A 19,606-nucleotide genomic window follows, 5' to 3' on the forward strand; every position below is an offset into this window, starting at 1 on the left:
ATATCTTTTTAGTGTGGTGAAAGCTGGTGAAAAAATTCTGGAAACCCTGACACAAGCTGTGGTTGTCTAAAACACAAAGTCTAAACTCTGAAAGATACTGGAAAAAAATTTGAGTTTTAGATCTCAAAATTTGTTTCCTTTCTGTGACTAATTATAGTTCAAAAATTAGCAACAATAAGTAGAATTGCCCCATCAAATTTACCTTTTATTTAAATTAATTTGTATATTGTTTATTTTGCTTTTTTTATTCATCAGTAACAATTAGGGAATGTGTATATTTAACAAAATGAAAAACACCACTTCATAGCCAGCTAAAGTGAAACAATATTGCATATTGTCTTTGAAAAAAATCAGCAATAGCATCTAAGAAAGGATATGAGCTTTGTTACTGTCTTTACTTGTTCTTCCATCTCAGGAGACATCCACTGGTCCATCGCTGGCAGAGCCTGGCTTCGTTATAATCATCGCACAATATACGTAGACAAGAATAACATTGTATTAACAGTAATAGATATGGACACTACTAACTCTGTGTCAGAAATTCTGGACAACCTACTGTAACTCTTCTTGACTATACACTCCGAAGGAAAATGTTTCAGGGATCCTACTCAAATTCCTATTGCCGTAATGGAAACACCTAAGGAAATGGATATTCTTTCCTGTATACGTGTTTCTGGAGTAATTCTGGAGCCTGCCGTAATCTTTGTCCTGGGAGACGGATGTTAGTGCTAGATGTGAGGCTAAACTCTCTTTGGTTTATATGCTTAATGTGAGGAGTAAGTGGATGCTCGTTTATTTCTTGTTTCTGGAGATTTATGTGGGGTTGTTCTGAGGGGTGTAACCCTGTACAGCAAGGAGTTAAAGGCAAAACTGTAGCACTAAAATCTATTTCTAAAAGGAGTTTTTCTCCAGTGACAAGACTATTACTGCTAGGGATTACAGATCTGTGGCTTTCTCAGTGAGTAAGTTCTGTTTCTTTATTCTAAACAGCCAAGAGTCATTTAGCCTGGGAATGCATTTTTCCTCATTCTTGAGACGATTTTTAAAGGTTTTTTATTGTTTGCTAAGCATTTTGTCAAACTGAGTGACCACGGCCTTTGTATAGATTCCTGCCTAAAACTGTTACCACTAGCTCTTTTCAATAGAACCACTTTCTGGGGCAAACCGCTAATGCTGTCTCTTTCCTTCATCATTTTAGACTGCAGATGATAACTTACAAAATCCTGGGATCTAGTTGAAAACTCTGTGTTTTTCTTTGGGGGTCTAGTTTTAGTTTTTCTTGCCAATGTTGTCCAAAGTAGCCTAGAAATTCTGAGACAAAACATATTGATGGAAGCTGGAGAAACTACAAGAACTTGCTTTTTTGCAATACTATTAGATGAACATGTTGAAAAATGAATATTCCATAGCATAATTCATCCAAACTTCAAATGAACTGAACTGAAGCATTGAAATACATGTATTTTTACTCTACCATTGTAATTCCATGTTTTAGAGAACCATAGGAATAATAACAGTTAAACTACTTGTGTTTATGTGAGGCTATCTTTCCAGACTTGAAGGAATCTGAGGGGCTGTACAGTTCAGTAGTCTCCCATAAACCTATATACCCATATCCATGAATCCACACACATTTAATATATATATGAAACACATTCCCATGAATTCTTATTGCACCAATTTGACATTTTTGTAGGTTCGTTATCCAGTCAGGCACTATCAAATCACTGGCATTTCATAGCTCTTTGAGGCTAAAGTTGCCTTGTATTTTTCTTGTAATGGTGGTTCTGCTTAAATGGTGGCAGATTTCTGCTTAAATATTGCCAGAATCACCTGACAGAAGAGGTCTACTAGTTTTCACTCATGATGTAAAAGGGAATACCTTCTGCTAAGGGCAAGAATGAAAGAAAATGAATTAATTAAGATCTTGAGTGGAAGGTAGGCTCAGAAGGAGATTAAATTGAGGTTTGTTTTGTTGCTTTTAGTTTATTAATAAACCCTAGAGGGAATTATGTTATTGTGAGTTGATATTCTTAGTAGAAGATGAAATTTGTAGTGTATTCAAATGTAGAACTAAATCAGAAATTAACAGCTCAGCAGAAAGGTAGAAAATGGAAGAATTTTTGAAATGGCTGGTGGAACAACAGCTGCTGCAATATGAAAACTTAATTGTACACTGGCAGTACTGGAAAAAGAGATGCTCATTCAGCAGAGGGAGGAATCCTTTCTTCTGGTTTTCAGAGGAGAAACTTGAATATGAACAAATACCTTACTGCAAAGGAATTCTGCCTGTGTATACATGGTTTGCCTGGGTTCAGGGGTTCCAGCATGCAGCGTGCCTTTGCCACAAGAAGGACTGTAATGAGCCTTCACATTGCTTTCACATTACTGTGGAGAACTTATTCAGGATCAAACCACTGGCGTAGACAGCAGAAACCACTCAAGTCTCATACGTTGTTGGGGACTCCCAGACACATCCGCTGCCTGAGGAAATAGGCAGACCAATACTGGTCAATAGATTAGTCTGACTAGGAGAATAGTGAAGACTACTGGGGTTTGAGAGAACTGAATTTAGAGAGGAAGCACAGACTGATTGTGTTTATGAAGGAAGATGCCTTCGTATGTGAACTGGCGTAGACAATCTTTGTTTCCCCTCATGAAGGTATCTTCCTGATTCATTAAGGGAGATGCTGATTACAGCACTCATCAACTGCAGTCCTTAATCAAAATGAATCAGTCGGAGAACAACTTAATTGCATCAGAGCAGAAGAAACTGAACTAAACTTTAGGTAATTTTTTTTCTTTTTTTCCCCCCCTAAACAGTGACCACTGTGTTTTATGGGGCAGCCTACTTCCCCATGTTACACTCCATGCCTGCAAAATAAAACATTCCGATATTCGGATGGATAAAGAATTTCTTGAATAAAATGTCTTTGCAGAATTCATGTGATAAGGTAAATTCAGGGTTTTGTTTTGAAATGCATAAGGCTCATGTAAACATGCTAATTTGGCTTTTGGAAAAAGCAGGAACTTCTTGTTATTCTATGGGGAATAAATATCTAACAGAGTAAGGAAAATCCGAAAGGACAGGCACTTAGTGCCATACGGCATATAGTCAGAGTTCTGTATTGTTTAGCATGAAGATGACTTGCTCTGCAAGACTGGAGGCTTGCTGATGTCAGACATTTAAGATGGTTAGTGCTTTTATAAATACATATCTAAATAAATATAGGAAAGCATATGTAAATACAAATAAATATTTATTCTATAAATATAAATAAATAATACAGGCCTGGCCCCATTTGTCTTTTTTAAGAAATTACTCTCTAAGAAAGTGACTTTGATCCCCATAATACCTTTTAAAAAAGCCATGAGTAATTTATCGCATGTTTTTCCATTTTTCTGTCCAAAATGTTTGGATCCTTATATTTATTTTCTCATTTCATTTTCATTTGACTAATTTTAATTTGCTGACTGAAGCATCTGACAATGCCTTAAGCATTGCTCTTGAATTCTTATCTTTTATTTGTGTTAGCTTCCTTCTGTCTCCAGTAATCCAAAACCAAGAATTTGAAGAAACTGGAATTCACATCCACTTCTGAAACCAGGAAGTACTTTCTTCAAAAATTGCAAGGGACCTTAAGAAGCTTGTCTGTGCGGATACATTCAAGTAGGACAAAATTCCAAGTTAGTGCACAGATACTGTCACTGGCCTAAAAGTGTTAAACTGTTTTTCAGTGATTACTTTATGGTTATATTTTGCCAATATTCCTAAAAAGGCAACAACAATTAATAGCAGTCTAGAATTTTCAGAGGCCTAATGAAATTAGATGCCCGAGTCCTGGCAGAGGTCAGTGGTATTTGGAAACTAAACTTCCTGAAGCATCTTTGAAAATTTCATCCTTAGTAAATGGCAGCAATATCCAACAAAACCATTATTTCAGACTATTTTTGTACTATTCCACCCAATCTTATTTGGTTCCATCTTATAACCTGCAGGATGTTGTACTGAATCTGGGAAGTGTTTAGATGCATTTGAATGCTGCTTTTTGTATTGTTTAGTTTTATAGCAAAAAATACTGAGCAAAAAAATGTTTCGAAAGGCACTTCAAAGCACATACCTTTTCCTTAGTTCACATCTGTTGGTAGCCTCAAGTGTTGGAGCTTGCCAGTGGAATTTTTATTTTCCTGGAGGGTTGGGGATGAAACATCTTTTGTTTCCTTGCCTTTTTCTTGATATTATGGAACCACTTGAAGGAAATAAAAACGCAGTAATTGATATGCTGCTAAACAGGTAAGGGACAGGACTTTAATGTCAGTCAGAGCCTATGTGTGTTAACTAATATGGTGCCCCAGGTAAAGAATAAACTTAGACACTTATCAGGGATGTAAAGATTGAAGAAATAGAAAGGAGCTTGATTCATTAATACTTAGACTGATGTGTAAAGAGACATTGTTAGGCACTGGAAAAAAACCAGTGTAGTAGTAGAGGGGAAGAAAAGAAATAGAGGGTTTTCTTTTGAGAATAGAACAAGAATTCAAAACAGAGCGTTGGAGGAATTAAAAGTTATTAGTGGCTCTCCATATATATTTAGATGAGGTTCCAACATTTGGGTGAACTTTGATCCAAATTAATCCTTGTTTGTGAACACAGTTGGTCTGCCAGCAACATTTTGTTTCAGCAGAAACTACATACATAACAAACATAACATTGTGTGAAGATATTTTTGTCAAACCTTACTCTCTGTTTCCCATGAGCCCTGCCAGCCCCCAGAATATGTGGAGGTTAGTAAGGATGAACCAAGTCAGCTTAGCATGTAGCTTTAAACAATTTTGCATTATCAGACTGTGGGGAATTATTATGCCACATAAAGCATACCTTTGTAAAAATGGCAGTAACTATTAGTATTAGTTACTCATATTAGTTACTCCTACGAGACTGGAAGGACAAAATTGGATAAGGTATAGCCTATTAAAAGTTTGAGATTAAATTCATGGTGCTTCACATTTCAGTCATTCTCAAGGACCCTTCACTGTATATAACTAGTAACCATACATGTGGTGACGTTATTGCATTATACTAGAATAAGTATAATTCTCTGTATTTGCTAATAACACTAAAAAACCCCCTGATTCTATGTGTAACAAAGTTATTTGTTGCCTGCTTAGAAACATGCATTTTGTGCTTATGGGGGGGAAAAAAAAAATCATTCTTCAAGATGTTTCCTGTAAGAAATGTTTGACTACAGTATTTTCTTTTTTACATGCCTACATAATTCTTTGCTGAGCCTATGACTGTGATGTCCAGTTGATGAGTTTGGAATCATAAGGATTGTCTACATTTTCTTTTGGGGAAAAACAAATAATAATTGAGTAACCAGAGAGTTTATTACTAATTACACAATAACCTAAACTGTTAAATTTAGTACAGTCACTCAGAGACTTTATCACTATATATTGATTTTTTTATTCTGAGTTTGTGATATTTAACATTTTTCATTAAGCGTTAACTTCTAATTATTTGCTGATGATTAACAAAAAAAAAAAATCCTAGCCAGTCCTGAGGATATCAGTGATACATGTTCGTTCTGAATGTAACTATTATAAGCTGAAGTTGTCAGTGATTAGAGAGCATATTACTGGGTTTTTTTTCTCAGAATCACTAAATTTTTGAAACACTTACATGAGCCGTTACAGAGTTCTGCTATATGTAAGAAATTGTCAGACTTGAAAACCAACAATGCAAAATACCTAGATCATGGCTTCCTTTGCAATTTACTAATGGACTCCAGCATTAATTGTCTTAGCAGAAATACCCAGTGGCTAACATTCTACTATTTCAAAGTATTTCTGCCAAAATGTCATTGCCCAGGGAATAAAGCTGTGCTCCTCCCCAGCAGATAATTTCTCAGAATCTAACAATTTTTGTGAAGCAAATACTGCAGCTTGAGTTGGTGACTCAGTGAAACATCAGAAATACGAGTCATCTATCATCCAGTTATTTGCTGGCTCCACTTATGGAAGTGGCTAACAACCTGTTCCTCTGCCGAACAAACAAAAAACCCAAACAGGCTGGACTATAAGATTGCACTTCTATAGAAATGACTGCAGCAGCCAACCCTCGGTGGTACTTGTAGATATCACAATTACAGGGCAATCATTCTCTGCATGCTTCCATAGTTAGTTTTGAGAGTTAATGACCTGTTCTCTCAGAATTTCCCAGGAAGTCCAGACTGGGTTTTTTTTCTCCATTTAAAGAATTTCAAACACCCTAAAACTTTACTGACAGTCCCTTGGCTGGCATCCTATCCAATAAATTGTTTCTAGTAATCTCTTGAGAGTGAGTGGACTCGTAAAATAAGACCATACTGATACTTGACAAATACATAATATCAGAGAACAAGAACCCTGGGCAATCATATAGAATCTCTAAATGCTCCAAGATGTCACCCCATAATCAGCAGAATGCTTTTTCACTTCCTGGTGTGCGTGTGTTTGGGACTATTGACTGTCATACCACAGAAGGCTCCTCTCCATACAAATCATGTCAGCGTGCTTGACTGTACTACTCTGGCCAAGGAGAGTAAATTCTTACGCTAGTTCAGCCGCATTTGACTTTCAAGTGCAATCTCTAAACTCCCAGTGTTTTGCCGAGTTGTTGTTTTTGGTTTTTTTGTTGGTTGTTTTGTTTAATAACTTACTATTGCTTAATAGATCAAGGATTATATCAGGGCTGGAAATACCTCTTCTTATTAAAAAGGAAAACAAACCAAAAAAAGCAAACATGATCATAAGTTGGTTCCACCTCATGTCCCTATTGATTCCTTATCAAATGTAAACCTTCCTGATCCTAAACCCCATTTGTATTCCTGTCTGATGTCTGCAAACGTTCCTCCTCACCATGACATAGTGCCATGCTTCAGGAAATATACTTGTTTGGGAAACTGAAACCCTCCTGAAGCAGACTGGGAGCTGCAAGACATGTAATGTTCTAGATTTTATTTGTCTGATTTGTTAATGTGAAACATGCTTCATAAAATATCTTGGTCCTAATATATGACGTGTTCTGAAAATTTGGGGAGTTGATAGCTGTTGCTTCATTAATAACAAAAGCTTTGTTAACAAAAAATCAAAATTGCAGCAATTCTCAAAAAAAATGTATTGGAAATACTGCCTGAGTACAGAAAATGTGATACTGATGTAGGGGTAGTAGTAGAATATCAGTTGCAATTGGGCATGACTGTCAGCTACAGCATTTCTCAGGAAGATTGTCTCTATTGCCTTGTCCATTTGGCTAAACACAGATGCAACAAAGCAGACTTTAATTGTGTTCCACAAAATCTCCAGCTGTGATTATAACTGGATATGTCGTGGTTTTAAATGTTGGGTAAGCCTCTTCAACTGTAAACATCTTCCCAAATTATAGGGGCAGAAAGAGTTTAACAGTAACTCTCAGCTTCCTGCTTGAGTTATCTTTTATGTGTAGATGGTGAAGATCTACAGGCACACAGAGCAGTGCTTGTCTTGTGCATCACAGTTAGCCTTTGCCTTATGGCAAAGATGTAGTCTGGCCAGAGGGCGTGAAGAGACCATAGTCTGAGCAATGTCACTCTCCTGTGGCCAATGATAAGCATTCTACATGTTTCTCTTGAATGGAACCAAGGTCAGGAGATCTGTTTTCTCCCTAAATTGAAGAAATATGTTGAAACCTGATGTGCCGAATCAGCTAATGCTTCATGCCACCTCTTTGTCCAGCAAACTGAAACCGGATGGAGCAAAGATGCTCCTGGGATCCTAACTGGCTGTCATCCTTTCTGCCGCTGTGTTAGCTGATGAGATCTCAGTCTGGACCAGAACAAAGTGCATGCAACTCATGACCTCTTGTTCCTTGCTGGGAGAAAACAGCCTGAGGCAATGTTGGCAGAGCCGACACTGGGAAAGATGTAGAACAGAGCTCCAGCTGCTTTGCTACTGCACATGCCGCTTCCACAATCCACATTTCAGCCCCTTGTGTCTCTCATGGGAGACTGCAATAGGAATGAAGATGAGGCATCTTTCCTGCCAATGCAGACGGTGGGGTGGGGTGGGCAGAGCTGGTATAGTTGAGATGGGGCCGGGGCTGGGCTGGGCTGGGCTGCACTGACTGCAAGTCTAACTACATAAGCGTCATTTAGATAAATTGCCTTATCTCATTTAAAATGAAGAAAATGTAATTGAAAAATGCAATCACGTGTCTGTAATTGTTCCTTAGTTGTTAAAGATAATATTTCTTTTTCAAATATAGCTTGCTGATGATCAGGGATTGGTGTTGATGACAACTGTTGCCATGCCAGTATTTAGTAAGCAAAATGAGACTGTAAGTACTCAGACTATTTCTGTCATGTGATAATGAGGTGACTGCAGTGAAGTTGCTTTCAGGGACCTAATAAGATTTTAGCCTACTCTAAAAATTTTTCTTCTCTTCTTATTTTGTCTGCAGTTAGTATCTCTTTGTTAGCACAAAAATGTGGACAAATAATCCCAAATAACTATACTCTAGAAACCATAGTAAAATAATGAAACCTTATGTCGAAGAGAAAATCTCAGATGACGCTAGGCCTTAGGGTTTTCTTACTTCTACATTATCTTTTTACAGCAAATAATCTATATCCTTTTCTTCTTTGCACTGATATGCTTCTATTTCATAGACTCAGAATTTAATTTGTCATATGTATATTATGTATATACCTGTTTATCTTTACTAATTTAACAGGTTATTAAAGAAAATTACGTGTACTTTCCCCTGACTGCTTAATCTTTCTCTTTTGTTTATCAAATGGCAGGAGAAATTGGAAAAGGGGAGGGAGTAACATATTTTTAACAGTAGTTTTTAATTCAAAAACTATTTTGCATGAGGAAGTTTTCTGTTGAGGGACTCAATAGCTATCAGAAGTTTGCATGCCTTTTCTATGTGAATTGCAGATAAAGTAGAAAGGAGCAATATTATTGATTAAATGACTGTTTGATCAGATGAGTTGTACCAGTGTCTGCTTTCCCCACTTTTTAAATAATTTGTCTGTTATCTATTCACTTCTGCAGAGTAGCTGCAATGTGAAATGAGTGGTGAGAATGTTCGTTATTATTGTGGTTCCGACTGCATCTTTTATTGTTCTTTTCAGAGATCTAAAGGGATTCTTCTGGGAGTAGTTGGCACAGATGTTCCAGTTAAAGAGCTTTTAAAAACTATTCCAAAATACAAGGTAATACACAAATGATAATATGTCCTTTATACTCAGTATAATATCTATAATGTAACATAATTTATTTAGCATGTTAATACTGTTTATACTGATGTAGCTCCATTATTTCACTCATTTACCTCAGGAATGTCATTTGTCCTGAGATCAAGTGCAGTTTTTAATACCAAAATTAATCTATGGCTTGATCTTCACATTTTTGCAGATCACAGTGTGCTCTAGAAGGTAATACTAAGTATTGTCCATAATAAAATCTATGAAATGATTCAACCACACAATATAACCCGAATACCACACAAAATAACCAGAAATTCATGGTGAAAATTTGCATAACTTTGTATGAAAACCATAGGAAAATCTATTCTTAACATGGCTTTAGGCTTCCTGCCTGTGTGTAGCGCTCCCTGTCCCAATTCCATGTCCCAGATTAGTCGTCTCCTTGAATTAAAGCAAGTGACACATTTCAGGAACTTTAACAAGTTCCTGCCTAACCAGACTAGTGGTTCCTTCTCTCCTACCCAGTAATTGCTAGATATTTCCCTCTACTTAGTTTTCTAAAGTCAGAGACAACTCTACTATAAAATTCGTAAAAAATAATTATCATAAAAGTTTTCAAAATTTGATGCGCTTCATCTATTGTGAAACGTTTGTAACTCAGTAAAAGTAAGCTTCAGGCAAATGCAAAGATCTAATTACTTTTCATTTAAATTTGATGCAATACATTAGTATTTCACTATTTCTCTGTGTCTGAAATGCTTTACTATAGTGCTGTTTTATTCACAAATGAAAATTAAATGAATGTTTTCCAGTTAATATTTTTGCAAGACAAATAAGCACATAACACAATACCGTAGACAGCCTTTACTAAAGAGGCCAGCTATTGGAATAGCTACATTTTGACACGTACCTGTACTGAGCATAAATTTGTGTGTCATACTTCCCCCTTAATCGGCTGCCGTGCTCTCATTTACTGATTTCTAAGAGAGCGGAGGAATAAGCTGACTTGTGAGTACCTTTGAATATGCCTACATGTTTTTGTAGATAATTCTAGTTAGGATGAAAAAAAAAATCCTCCTATCAATTTTAATTCTAATTTGAATACATTAGCAATTACCAAATGATTTTGTAGATCAATATGCAGTAACTGGAAAGTTTAAATTAAATGAGAATTTGATAAAAATAATGCATAAAATACTGGCAGTAACGTTGATAAGGTGTATTGGAGTAATTTCCTGGGACCTGGATCCCCCTAGGCTAGATGCTATGCAAACACGGAACAGAAAGGCTGTCCCAGCTGGAAAAATGTTTGCAGACTATGGGAAGAGGCAGCAGATGACTACACACTGATAGCAAAACACAGTGAACAGAGACATTGCTGGTCAGGATAAATAACAGAGAACAGACTCAGTGCACTAACCACCGAAGTTAATTAACCGCAACTTGTATTATACTTTTGTGTATGCAGAAATACAGAATCAGTAGAAGGTAGAAGAGAAAGGAGCAAAATTTGCTCCTTTGCAAAATTTGGAGCAATGGAAACTATCTTTGGAGCAGCCTTCTAAGGAGCTATGGGTAGAGCAAGTTTCATTTGTAATGAGAAGGAAGAGCAATGTGTAGTAACTGCAGAAATGAAAGCCTGGCTGTGCATGGCTGGATAGAAAAGGCCGTATCACAGCGATGTTATTCAGAAGTCGTCTGTAAGATTTGGACATAGCCCGAATACAAGAACCTGGAGAGAGCGTGGGGTCTGAATAGCAGGTATAGCAGCAGAGTTAGAGCGATTCAGAAAAGGAGAAGATAGGCAGGAAAATTAAAATTTCTGGTTTTGTCATATGGTATTTTATTTTTTAAGACTTAGTTTTCAGTGGAAGTACTATACGATCCTCTTTCTGAATATTAGACTTTTTATTTGAAAGTACATTTTATATTGCAGGATGTAATGCAAGAGAGGATTATTATAGGAGGCACCAATATCATGCAATGCAGTTAGGTTAGTGAAATCACTTGAGTTATAACTTCCAGTCTCACACAGCATACACATTTCTGAATAGTAAAAAGACCATGCAATTGCAAGAGCATAATCAGGAATGGGTCCCAGGGGTGTAGAGGCAGCATGTGAAATAAAATTCACACAGGGATGTAAAATGATTGGTTGGAAACAGAATTCTGCTGACCTGGAATTCTCTCAGCTTGGATGAGGTGGATTTTATGCTGAGGAAGATGAATAATAACAATAAGCTATTTTCAGCAGTCATTATCTAGACTAAGCTTCCCCAGATGTCAGTGGCAGTTTCTCCTGAATAAGGGAGGGTTGGATTTAGTAATACTTAGTTTTCATGTGGCATTTAACAGCAGTTAGAAAAAGTTTTTTAATTTCTGAATCTGTCATCTAGAGACAGAGTTCAACGTTTAAAATGGCAATACTGCTGTAAGTGGTAGAATCTCTCAAACCAAAGCATTTTAAGTGCAGAGAGTGTGCAGTTTCACATATTGCACAACACACAATAAAATACTACCCTTGGAGTCTGGGTATGCTTCAAATAGGCAAATATTTTTTTCCTGTGAAGTATACCACCCACATTTGTTTCCTTACCTGACTTCCATTGCTTGGATGTCATTCTGCAGTTATCAACACAGACAATTATACTTGAGACCTGATATTTAGCCAACAGCTAGTTCACTTGTCATACTATAATAGGTAAAATATGTCCACTGTTATTATTTTGGTTATCCCTCCTTTATGAAGAGATGCCAAGAACATATCACCTTCTATTACTTTCACTGAAGTTTATTGCTTTAGGAAAACCGCTAATTTATGAAACAATCTTCTATATGGCAGATACAGTTGACCATACACAATCATTCACAGAGAGACGGTATAAATCCACCTGGTATGTTTTCTCTATGACCTTGCCATAATATCATACTCTGGTTTGTATTTCCAGAAAATTACAGAAGCCAACAGACTTGCTGTCCTACTTGCCTCTCAGAAATGATTCTGACTTGTCAGCCTTGCTCACGTTGCTTTATGCCAGACAAATTCCCAAGGACCCACTTCAGCAAAGCATTTAAGAATGTACTGAAGTAAAATAAAAAGATCGTTAGTAGTGAGAACTGTAAAGAAAATAGCAAAGCAAGATAGTTCTGGGGTTTTGGGTTTGTTTTGTTTGTTTTTTTTAATACCTCAGTGCATCAAGGTGCTTAAATAAAGATACATGGGATGTTATGTTACTTCAGAACTGAAAAAAAATGGGTGAGAAAGTATAGTGGGATGTACTCTTTGCATGGTAAAAGTTACATACTGAAGCTGCAGAAAGATTCTACATCAGCAGCAAGTTTATGCTAAGAAGGCATGTTTGAATGACCACGTGAATGATTTGAAGGTACATTTATTGCATTCAGTGGGTGCAATCCACTGTGTAATAGCCATATTGTACAAAGAGTAGTACTGGTATTTAAATAAGTACAGTGCTAAATTTGATCACATATACTGTAAGGCCTCGTAAAGCATTTCATTGCTCTCAAATGATCTCCCATAGTTCCACTCGGTACGAACACGTAAACTTACAGGAGTTTCTTTAGTAGAAAAAGGCCGCCTTCTGTGGCTCCTGATGAACTTGAAGTAACAGACAGGTAAAATGCCTTTAAGACTGGGCGATGTGAATATCCCATGTGAGAGGCCACTGCTTGCTCACTATACCTGTACATTCAGTACCATTGATTTAAATGATTCTTTTACAACATCTCATGAACAAGTGAAGTAAGCTGAACCGAGCCACTCCTGGGAATATGTGAATTTAGTAAATTCCGGTATCCCTTTGCTTTGGCACATGCTATGGTGTATGCCACATGCTATGGTGTCTCATACATATGTGTATATTTAATTCACTCTAAAGCACATAAGTGCCCTAGATAGCAAAGCGTGTGTGACATTTTAAAATTGTGCTATACGCTGAATTCATCACAATAACAGGTTCTCATTTTCACAAAATGTCAAGGATCAGAGCTTTGCATATGTTATAATGAAATACTATGTGGATCAGGGTTTTGAATGCCAGCTTTAAGCCCTGGATAACTAAATTCTTGCCTGATTTTTTGTTTAAGAATTTACTGAAGGCCATGCTAATTAGTATTTCTTTCTCATTTACTCTTACAGTTAGGTATTCATGGATACGCTTTTGCAATTACAAACAATGGATATATCTTGACTCATCCAGAACTTAGGCCTTTGGTAAGAATACTGTTTACTGATCTATTTTATTTAGCTATATATGTTGCATTTGTTTTTCTTTTAGTGTGAATAATGTAATATTCATTAAAATTTAAATACAACAGACCAGTTACTGCTTTATAACACATTATAATTCTTGATAAATTCACCTCTGGAAACAAAGGTTAGCATGAAAAAAATCAAGGAAAATAAATATACAAGTTGTTTCTGCAAAAGATGCAGGCCTCCATTACTGAGAAATGGCAAAGCCAAAAATTGCTATAATTATGTTCATTTTACATTGAAACGGAATGCCGGAATGCTCTATTGCTATGTAATAACCCCTATTTGTCATGTTAAAGTGTTAAAGCTAATTTAATATATGCGCAGAAATTTCAGTAAAGCGTATTCTTAAGCAAAATAGGGGCACAAGGGATTTTTGAACTAAAAGAGAAATAGCAGCAAATTTTACTTTTAGTTTCCCTTATCATCTTGTTTGCATTAATCACAGCAAGAAAAATAGAAGTGCTTGTTACGCAAATGTTTATCGACTTAACACCCTAGAGAACTGGTACATTCTTCATTGCATCATTGTTTAGGAATAGCACTTGCAAGTGTTCCATCACTATCAACTCTTAGCAAAGCATCGGTATTAATAATTCCACTGCTGTATACACATGGATGCCATGTGTATTTCTCATGTAGGCACTTCAAGTAATGTCCGATTTCAACAATATTTTAGTAGAAAGCAGAAATATTAATTGGATGGATAATTTCATATCAAAATACATTTATTGAGAAGCATGATTTATTAAGTCATTAGCATATCTGATGTTTTCATTCAGCGAAAGAATTTGTCTTTCTAAGATTTGGGCTAGGAATTACACACTTAATTAACATTTAGTAGTTTGACTTACTGTTTCCCCATTTATTTTTTAACTGGAGTAGAGCTTATGAAAAGTTCAACACGGGGACTTTCATGGGTGAATGGAAAAACATTTTCTCAGTAGCTTCCCTGTAAAATGGGCAGACAATCTAATGGTAAAGCAGACATTACAGTATCTTGGAAGGAATTTTAAAATAAATGGTTTAACTGTCATTTTTCTTCTAAGAATATCACCCATGATTCTGGATGGTAGAATTTTTCACAACTGTGGAGAATTTGGCAAATTACTGACCAATAAGCAATGCAATTCTCAGAAAAGGCTCTTGCAAATTATCCCATTGGCTTTTTTACCATTCCAACGGTGAGTCGTTAAAGCTATATATCCAGGTATAGGCAGCTCAGACCCCAGTCAGTTAAATTAACATACTCCAGTGACCATTTTTTTTCACCTCTACACTCCCCACAGATGATTTCTCATAATGATGAATTTGTATATTCTTGTTTTATGGGAATTAGGACCTCTGCTACCCAAATATATAAATATTAGGGAGTGAAAAACTTCCAGCTTCCGTAGAAGGAGTTTACTCTTAAGGAAGATAGAAAACGCTAAATCGATACCTAAGCATTTCACCCCTCGGTCAAATTGTGTTTTGTCTCTACAAGATATTACATACTTGAGAAGTACGTAAGTGTAGGATTTATGAGATTGATTCACCACACCTAGACCCATCTAGTCCAGAATCCCACTTCCAGCAGTGTCCAACATGAGATTGTTCCCGAGGAAGATGCAGGAACTGAGGAAGAGGATGTGGAAAGTCTCGCAGCAGTCAGTATAACTTTTAAGAGTTCCGGACAGGCTTCTGCTCATAAACATTAACATTGACATTTTAACATTAAGACTTATTAGAGTGGATACTTCTGTTATCCATACTAACACACTCATTTTTGTCATGTATGTGATTTTTCATATTGTAACCATTTTATGCACAGTTTTTATTTTGAATTTGATTTTAAAATTTCATTAGAAGTAGTTCTTATATTATGAATATGGAAAGCAGAAGCTTCTGATCTATTTTTTCTTTTCCATGTCTTTGTGTAGTAATTCGTGATTGTTATCTCATGGAATTGTCTCATCACAATAAACAACCAATATTTTCAGTCTTGCTGTAATGTTTTTCTACTCTTACTTTCCTGCATTTCAGCATTTTGTTGTCATGTTCTTTGTATTTTTCTGACCTCTTATTTATCCATTCTTCCATGTTCTTTCCTTTTCTGACTGAGATTGCCTGCTGAGCTTTATTTGGTGACCATCGCAGAGAAGAGGCAGCAATAGGGGCTGTACAAAACCTCCTTTAGAGCACCTGGATTATATACAAAGATTTTTAATGCACCTTTGGGTCTCTTCTGCTGCATCTTCACTGCTCTGTTACCTCAGCTAGCTCGTCCATGTCGAATGACTGTTTGTGTAATTTTGCTTTTATCTCACATCCAGCTGCACCATAGACATAACCTCAAAATTGCTTGAAAGAGCCAAAGTTACAAGCACACTGACTAGATCTAAAATTTGACTGTCATAGCATTCTGTATCTTTTCCTACAATTTGCTATTTGAAAATTTATATTAGATTAGTTATGTTAATTCACCTCTGTGGTTAAAATGCTGAAATAAATGTTGTTGTGCTTTAATGTAAACTTTTTATATTCAACTTTTTTTTGTGGGAAGTGCCAGTGTGGGGAGAAGTTGTCTTCAAAATTTTTAGCTGTTGCAATGGAAAATGTGATGGGGATTGTTTTTAGTTCATGATTGGCCACTACCCTCAGAATATTTTTTCTTATTTCTTTAGGTATTAAAATCCATGTGTTTTTTTAATATCCCATTCGAAATTGGATATATATGCATTGTTTTTATAGCATTCCCCAATTTTCATAATACTAAAATCATGACTTGGTCTCGATTCCTAAAAATGCTTTTGAAATCTTCAGGTATCACAGGTACATCTGACAGCCTCTATTTGCAAGCCATGGGAATACACATTTGAAAGTTCCCTATCTACATCGCAAGAGTTTGACAACACGTGCATTTGCTGTACTGTCCCTTTTTCTTCTGCAAATTACTTCCTTCAAAAATATTAGTATTTATTCATTACAGAATAGATATTTTAATAAACAGAAGGTAATGAAATCCAGGAACAGTGGATAGCTTTAAGTTAGACTGACAAAGGGTGTTATCCTCGTTCCTTATTTCTGTTGCGGTGGCATGTTTTAATGAGGCAAAAGGTGGTTTTCTGTTACTCGCCCTCACCCCAGTGTACATCCTGAAGGCACTTATTTCATTACCTTATACAACAGTCTCTCTTTTTAAAATCAAAATGTTGGGCAGTAGCCCATAAGCTGTCAACTACAGGGAACTCATTGTGATACATTCATGGTCTGTTCATTTAATTTTTTTGGAAGAGTCATTTTTACCGCTGGGTTCTGTCAGTAGTGCGTAATGGGAGTCTTCTGCTGACTTCAGTGGAGTTTTTGAGAGCGAAGTGATTGCTGGCTTGGGCCCTTAGATTAGTATTGCAGGCCGAATCCTGATACTATTGTAAGTAGTGGCAAAACATTCCATGAAATTTGTGACAATAAGTATGTGAAAATAGGCATGTAGGACTGGAATTAGATAGTTCACCAAAGATATTATCTAAAATTATTTGGGTGGGTTAGAGTTTACATTCAAGTTACACCGACTACTGACTCGATCCACGCTGGTTTATGTTGCTACTATATTTTCCTGTGGTGATGTAAAGCTAGAATATTACTAGACTCCTGAGTTACTAACCCCGGCGGGCATAGCTGTTAGTTCTGAAGCTGACATACTGCTTTTTAAGGAATTGTCTTATGGGACACTGAGCAGACAGGCAGGAGAGCAAACAGCCGCTGAGGAAGAGTGCTTCCTGTTGCGCCAGATTTTTATCTTATGCTGACCAGTATATTTAGTCATTAAGCTAGCTACATTTTTGTGCTGATTATCCTATTGGGTTTATGTTTAGAAATGTTTTCCTTGGAGATTTCCTCTTTTGTTTCTTGTGCTTTTTTTTGAATAAACTTGGCTTTCAGTTAGGATGACTGGTTGCGTGCACACGAGCAGCTGGTGGGAGTAACTGAAGGAAGAAGAGGAAAGTACTTTCTAGATACTTAGACGGTACTCGCAGAGGTTTATGACCGCTGCTGAAGTAGCCCCCAGGCTTCCAGCGCAGCGCTGGCTGGAAGTTTTCACGGGTGACGGCTGCCACAGAAGGACGGGAAGGAACTTTTGGTTACATTCTTCTCTCAAAGGCATTACTAGAGCGATCAGTCTTGACAAACAACTTAATAAGTCGTGATCGTCAGGGACTAAGGAATCCCTTGGAAATTCCTTTTGGAGACCGAGAAGAGAGAACCTGTGAGGCCTTGCCGATTGCGGGGTTGAGCGTCAATTACCCGTACGTTTCACACACACGCACAAACTCTGCTTTTATCTCCCTTCCTTTCGTCGCCCTTTTCTTCCCCAGTCCGCCTTAGGCCGTGCCACCCCCTTCTCCCAGCCGTGACCGGCTCTCCCGTCCGCGACCTTCCCCAGCCGCTGCCGACACGGCTCCCGGAGCGGGGCCCGAAGCCCTCCCCTCGGCGGCGGGGCCCGGGACGGGCGGCGTCCCCCGCCGGCTCCCGCCGGCGCGGCGGGCGGGGCTGCGCTGCGGGGCAGCCGCCATGCGGTGGCGCCCCAGCACCGCGGAGGGCGCGGGGGGCGGTGCCCGGCCCCGCCCCGCCCCGCCCCGCCCCGCCCCGGCGGCCGGAGGTGTGCCGCTGCACATGGGCAAGCGGCACGCATTGGGGGGGGGGGGGGGGGTCCGCCGTGCAAGCTGCGGCGTGGCGTTAGAACCCAGAAACTCGTCTCAGCTGGAATTTAAATGAAAAAAATGCCTTTGTCATCTTTCGGCTGTGTTTCAAAACCTTTTTTTTGTTTAATCACGTAGCGGATGAGTACGTTTTAAATGTTTTTACACGTTATACCCTTTGTAGGGTGCGTTTCCTACCGGGAACACGCCGGCGGTAACTCAAGAACATGTAGCTGATGGTAATGACGTTTCAGGTTTTTTTAATGTTGCTGTATCAGAATGCTCCTATATGCTGCATTTTGATTAAAAGTCTATATTCTTACAGAGTAGTGTTGTATTTTTTACGAGAGAATATTTTAAATTGTATGATGTCATTTTGAATTTCATATTTAGTTTAAAACCACGACTTACTGTTTAGAAAAAAATGAATTGTTTGGGGGTTCAAAAGTGAATTTTGAGCTTTTCAAGGCGGTAGCTTGGTTTCTGAGGCTCTTTACACATGCTTGAAACGTGTACACGAGGACAAAGTTTTTCTCGGCAGCGGTTACGTCAGATTTAATTGCTTGCTTTTCAGCATCCTGTTAGCACTTGCCGTGTGCTAGGTGTTACTCCATTATACTTTAAAATGCAAAATATGTCACGATGATGTTACGGTTTGCCAAAGAAATGAGCTTACTGAATGTACAGGAAGAGTAATAAACAAGCGATATATACTTTCTACACACACTTAAAAACAACCACCATATTAATTGTGGCTGATTGCTCGTTACTGTAACTGTCCTTGTATAGTCTGTTAAACATCGGTGCCAGAGGAAAACTGCTTTCTTAGGAAAGTGTAGTGGGATTAGAGAGAAATTAAGGAATGCCACTGAAAGATTAGTGTCTGCCGTAGTCACAGATTGACACCTTTGTGAATCTTATCTGGTGTTAGGGGTTTGTACTGTTGCCTCTCGGTCCTAATATTTGTGTGGTTTTCAATGAATAATAGTAAGATTGCCGGTAGATTTTGTGAAGTCTGGGGCTTTTTTGATTCATAGTTGGCAATGGAATTTGTATTTTTGTTCAGGGAGTAAAGAGGGATTTTGTTTTCAGTAATTAGGCTCATGTAGGGTAGAATACTCAAAAGTTCCTGAACAAGGAGCTCAAGTTCCTTAATTAAAGAAAATATGCATTTAAAGACAAATGCATATGTTATGGAGTCAAATTGCATCTTTTATTCAGATTCTACCATTTTTTTGATAAATGTAAGATTAAGAATGTATTATGACTTATGAATTAATCTAATAACAACCATCATGACTAAGGATTTTGTAATATTTCTGAGTTTAAATCAAAATCCTCTACCTCTCTGAGAAGATTGAGGCATATATTCATACTCTCAGTATAAGCTCTGGAAGGCTAGTAATGGTGATTTT

The 19,606-nt window shown here is 37.5% G+C and overlaps 1 protein-coding gene across 3 annotated transcripts in view; it reads left to right on the plus strand.

The window, feature by feature from the left end:
• CACNA2D3 (calcium voltage-gated channel auxiliary subunit alpha2delta 3) overlaps positions 1-19,606 on the plus strand; it is a 479,723-nt gene that overhangs the window by 345,680 nt on the left and 114,437 nt on the right. For all 3 annotated transcript variants that reach the window (XM_076346275.1, XM_076346276.1, XM_076346277.1), the window contains 3 exons: positions 8,285-8,356; positions 9,159-9,239; positions 13,393-13,467. In XM_076346275.1, the coding sequence (XP_076202390.1) occupies positions 8,285-8,356; positions 9,159-9,239; positions 13,393-13,467 (228 nt within the window). The remainder of the gene's footprint in view (positions 1-8,284; positions 8,357-9,158; positions 9,240-13,392; positions 13,468-19,606) is intronic.

The sequence above is a fragment of the Aptenodytes patagonicus genome, chromosome 8 (assembly GCF_965638725.1).
Source record: "Aptenodytes patagonicus chromosome 8, bAptPat1.pri.cur, whole genome shotgun sequence".
Taxonomy (NCBI): domain Eukaryota; kingdom Metazoa; phylum Chordata; class Aves; order Sphenisciformes; family Spheniscidae; genus Aptenodytes; species Aptenodytes patagonicus.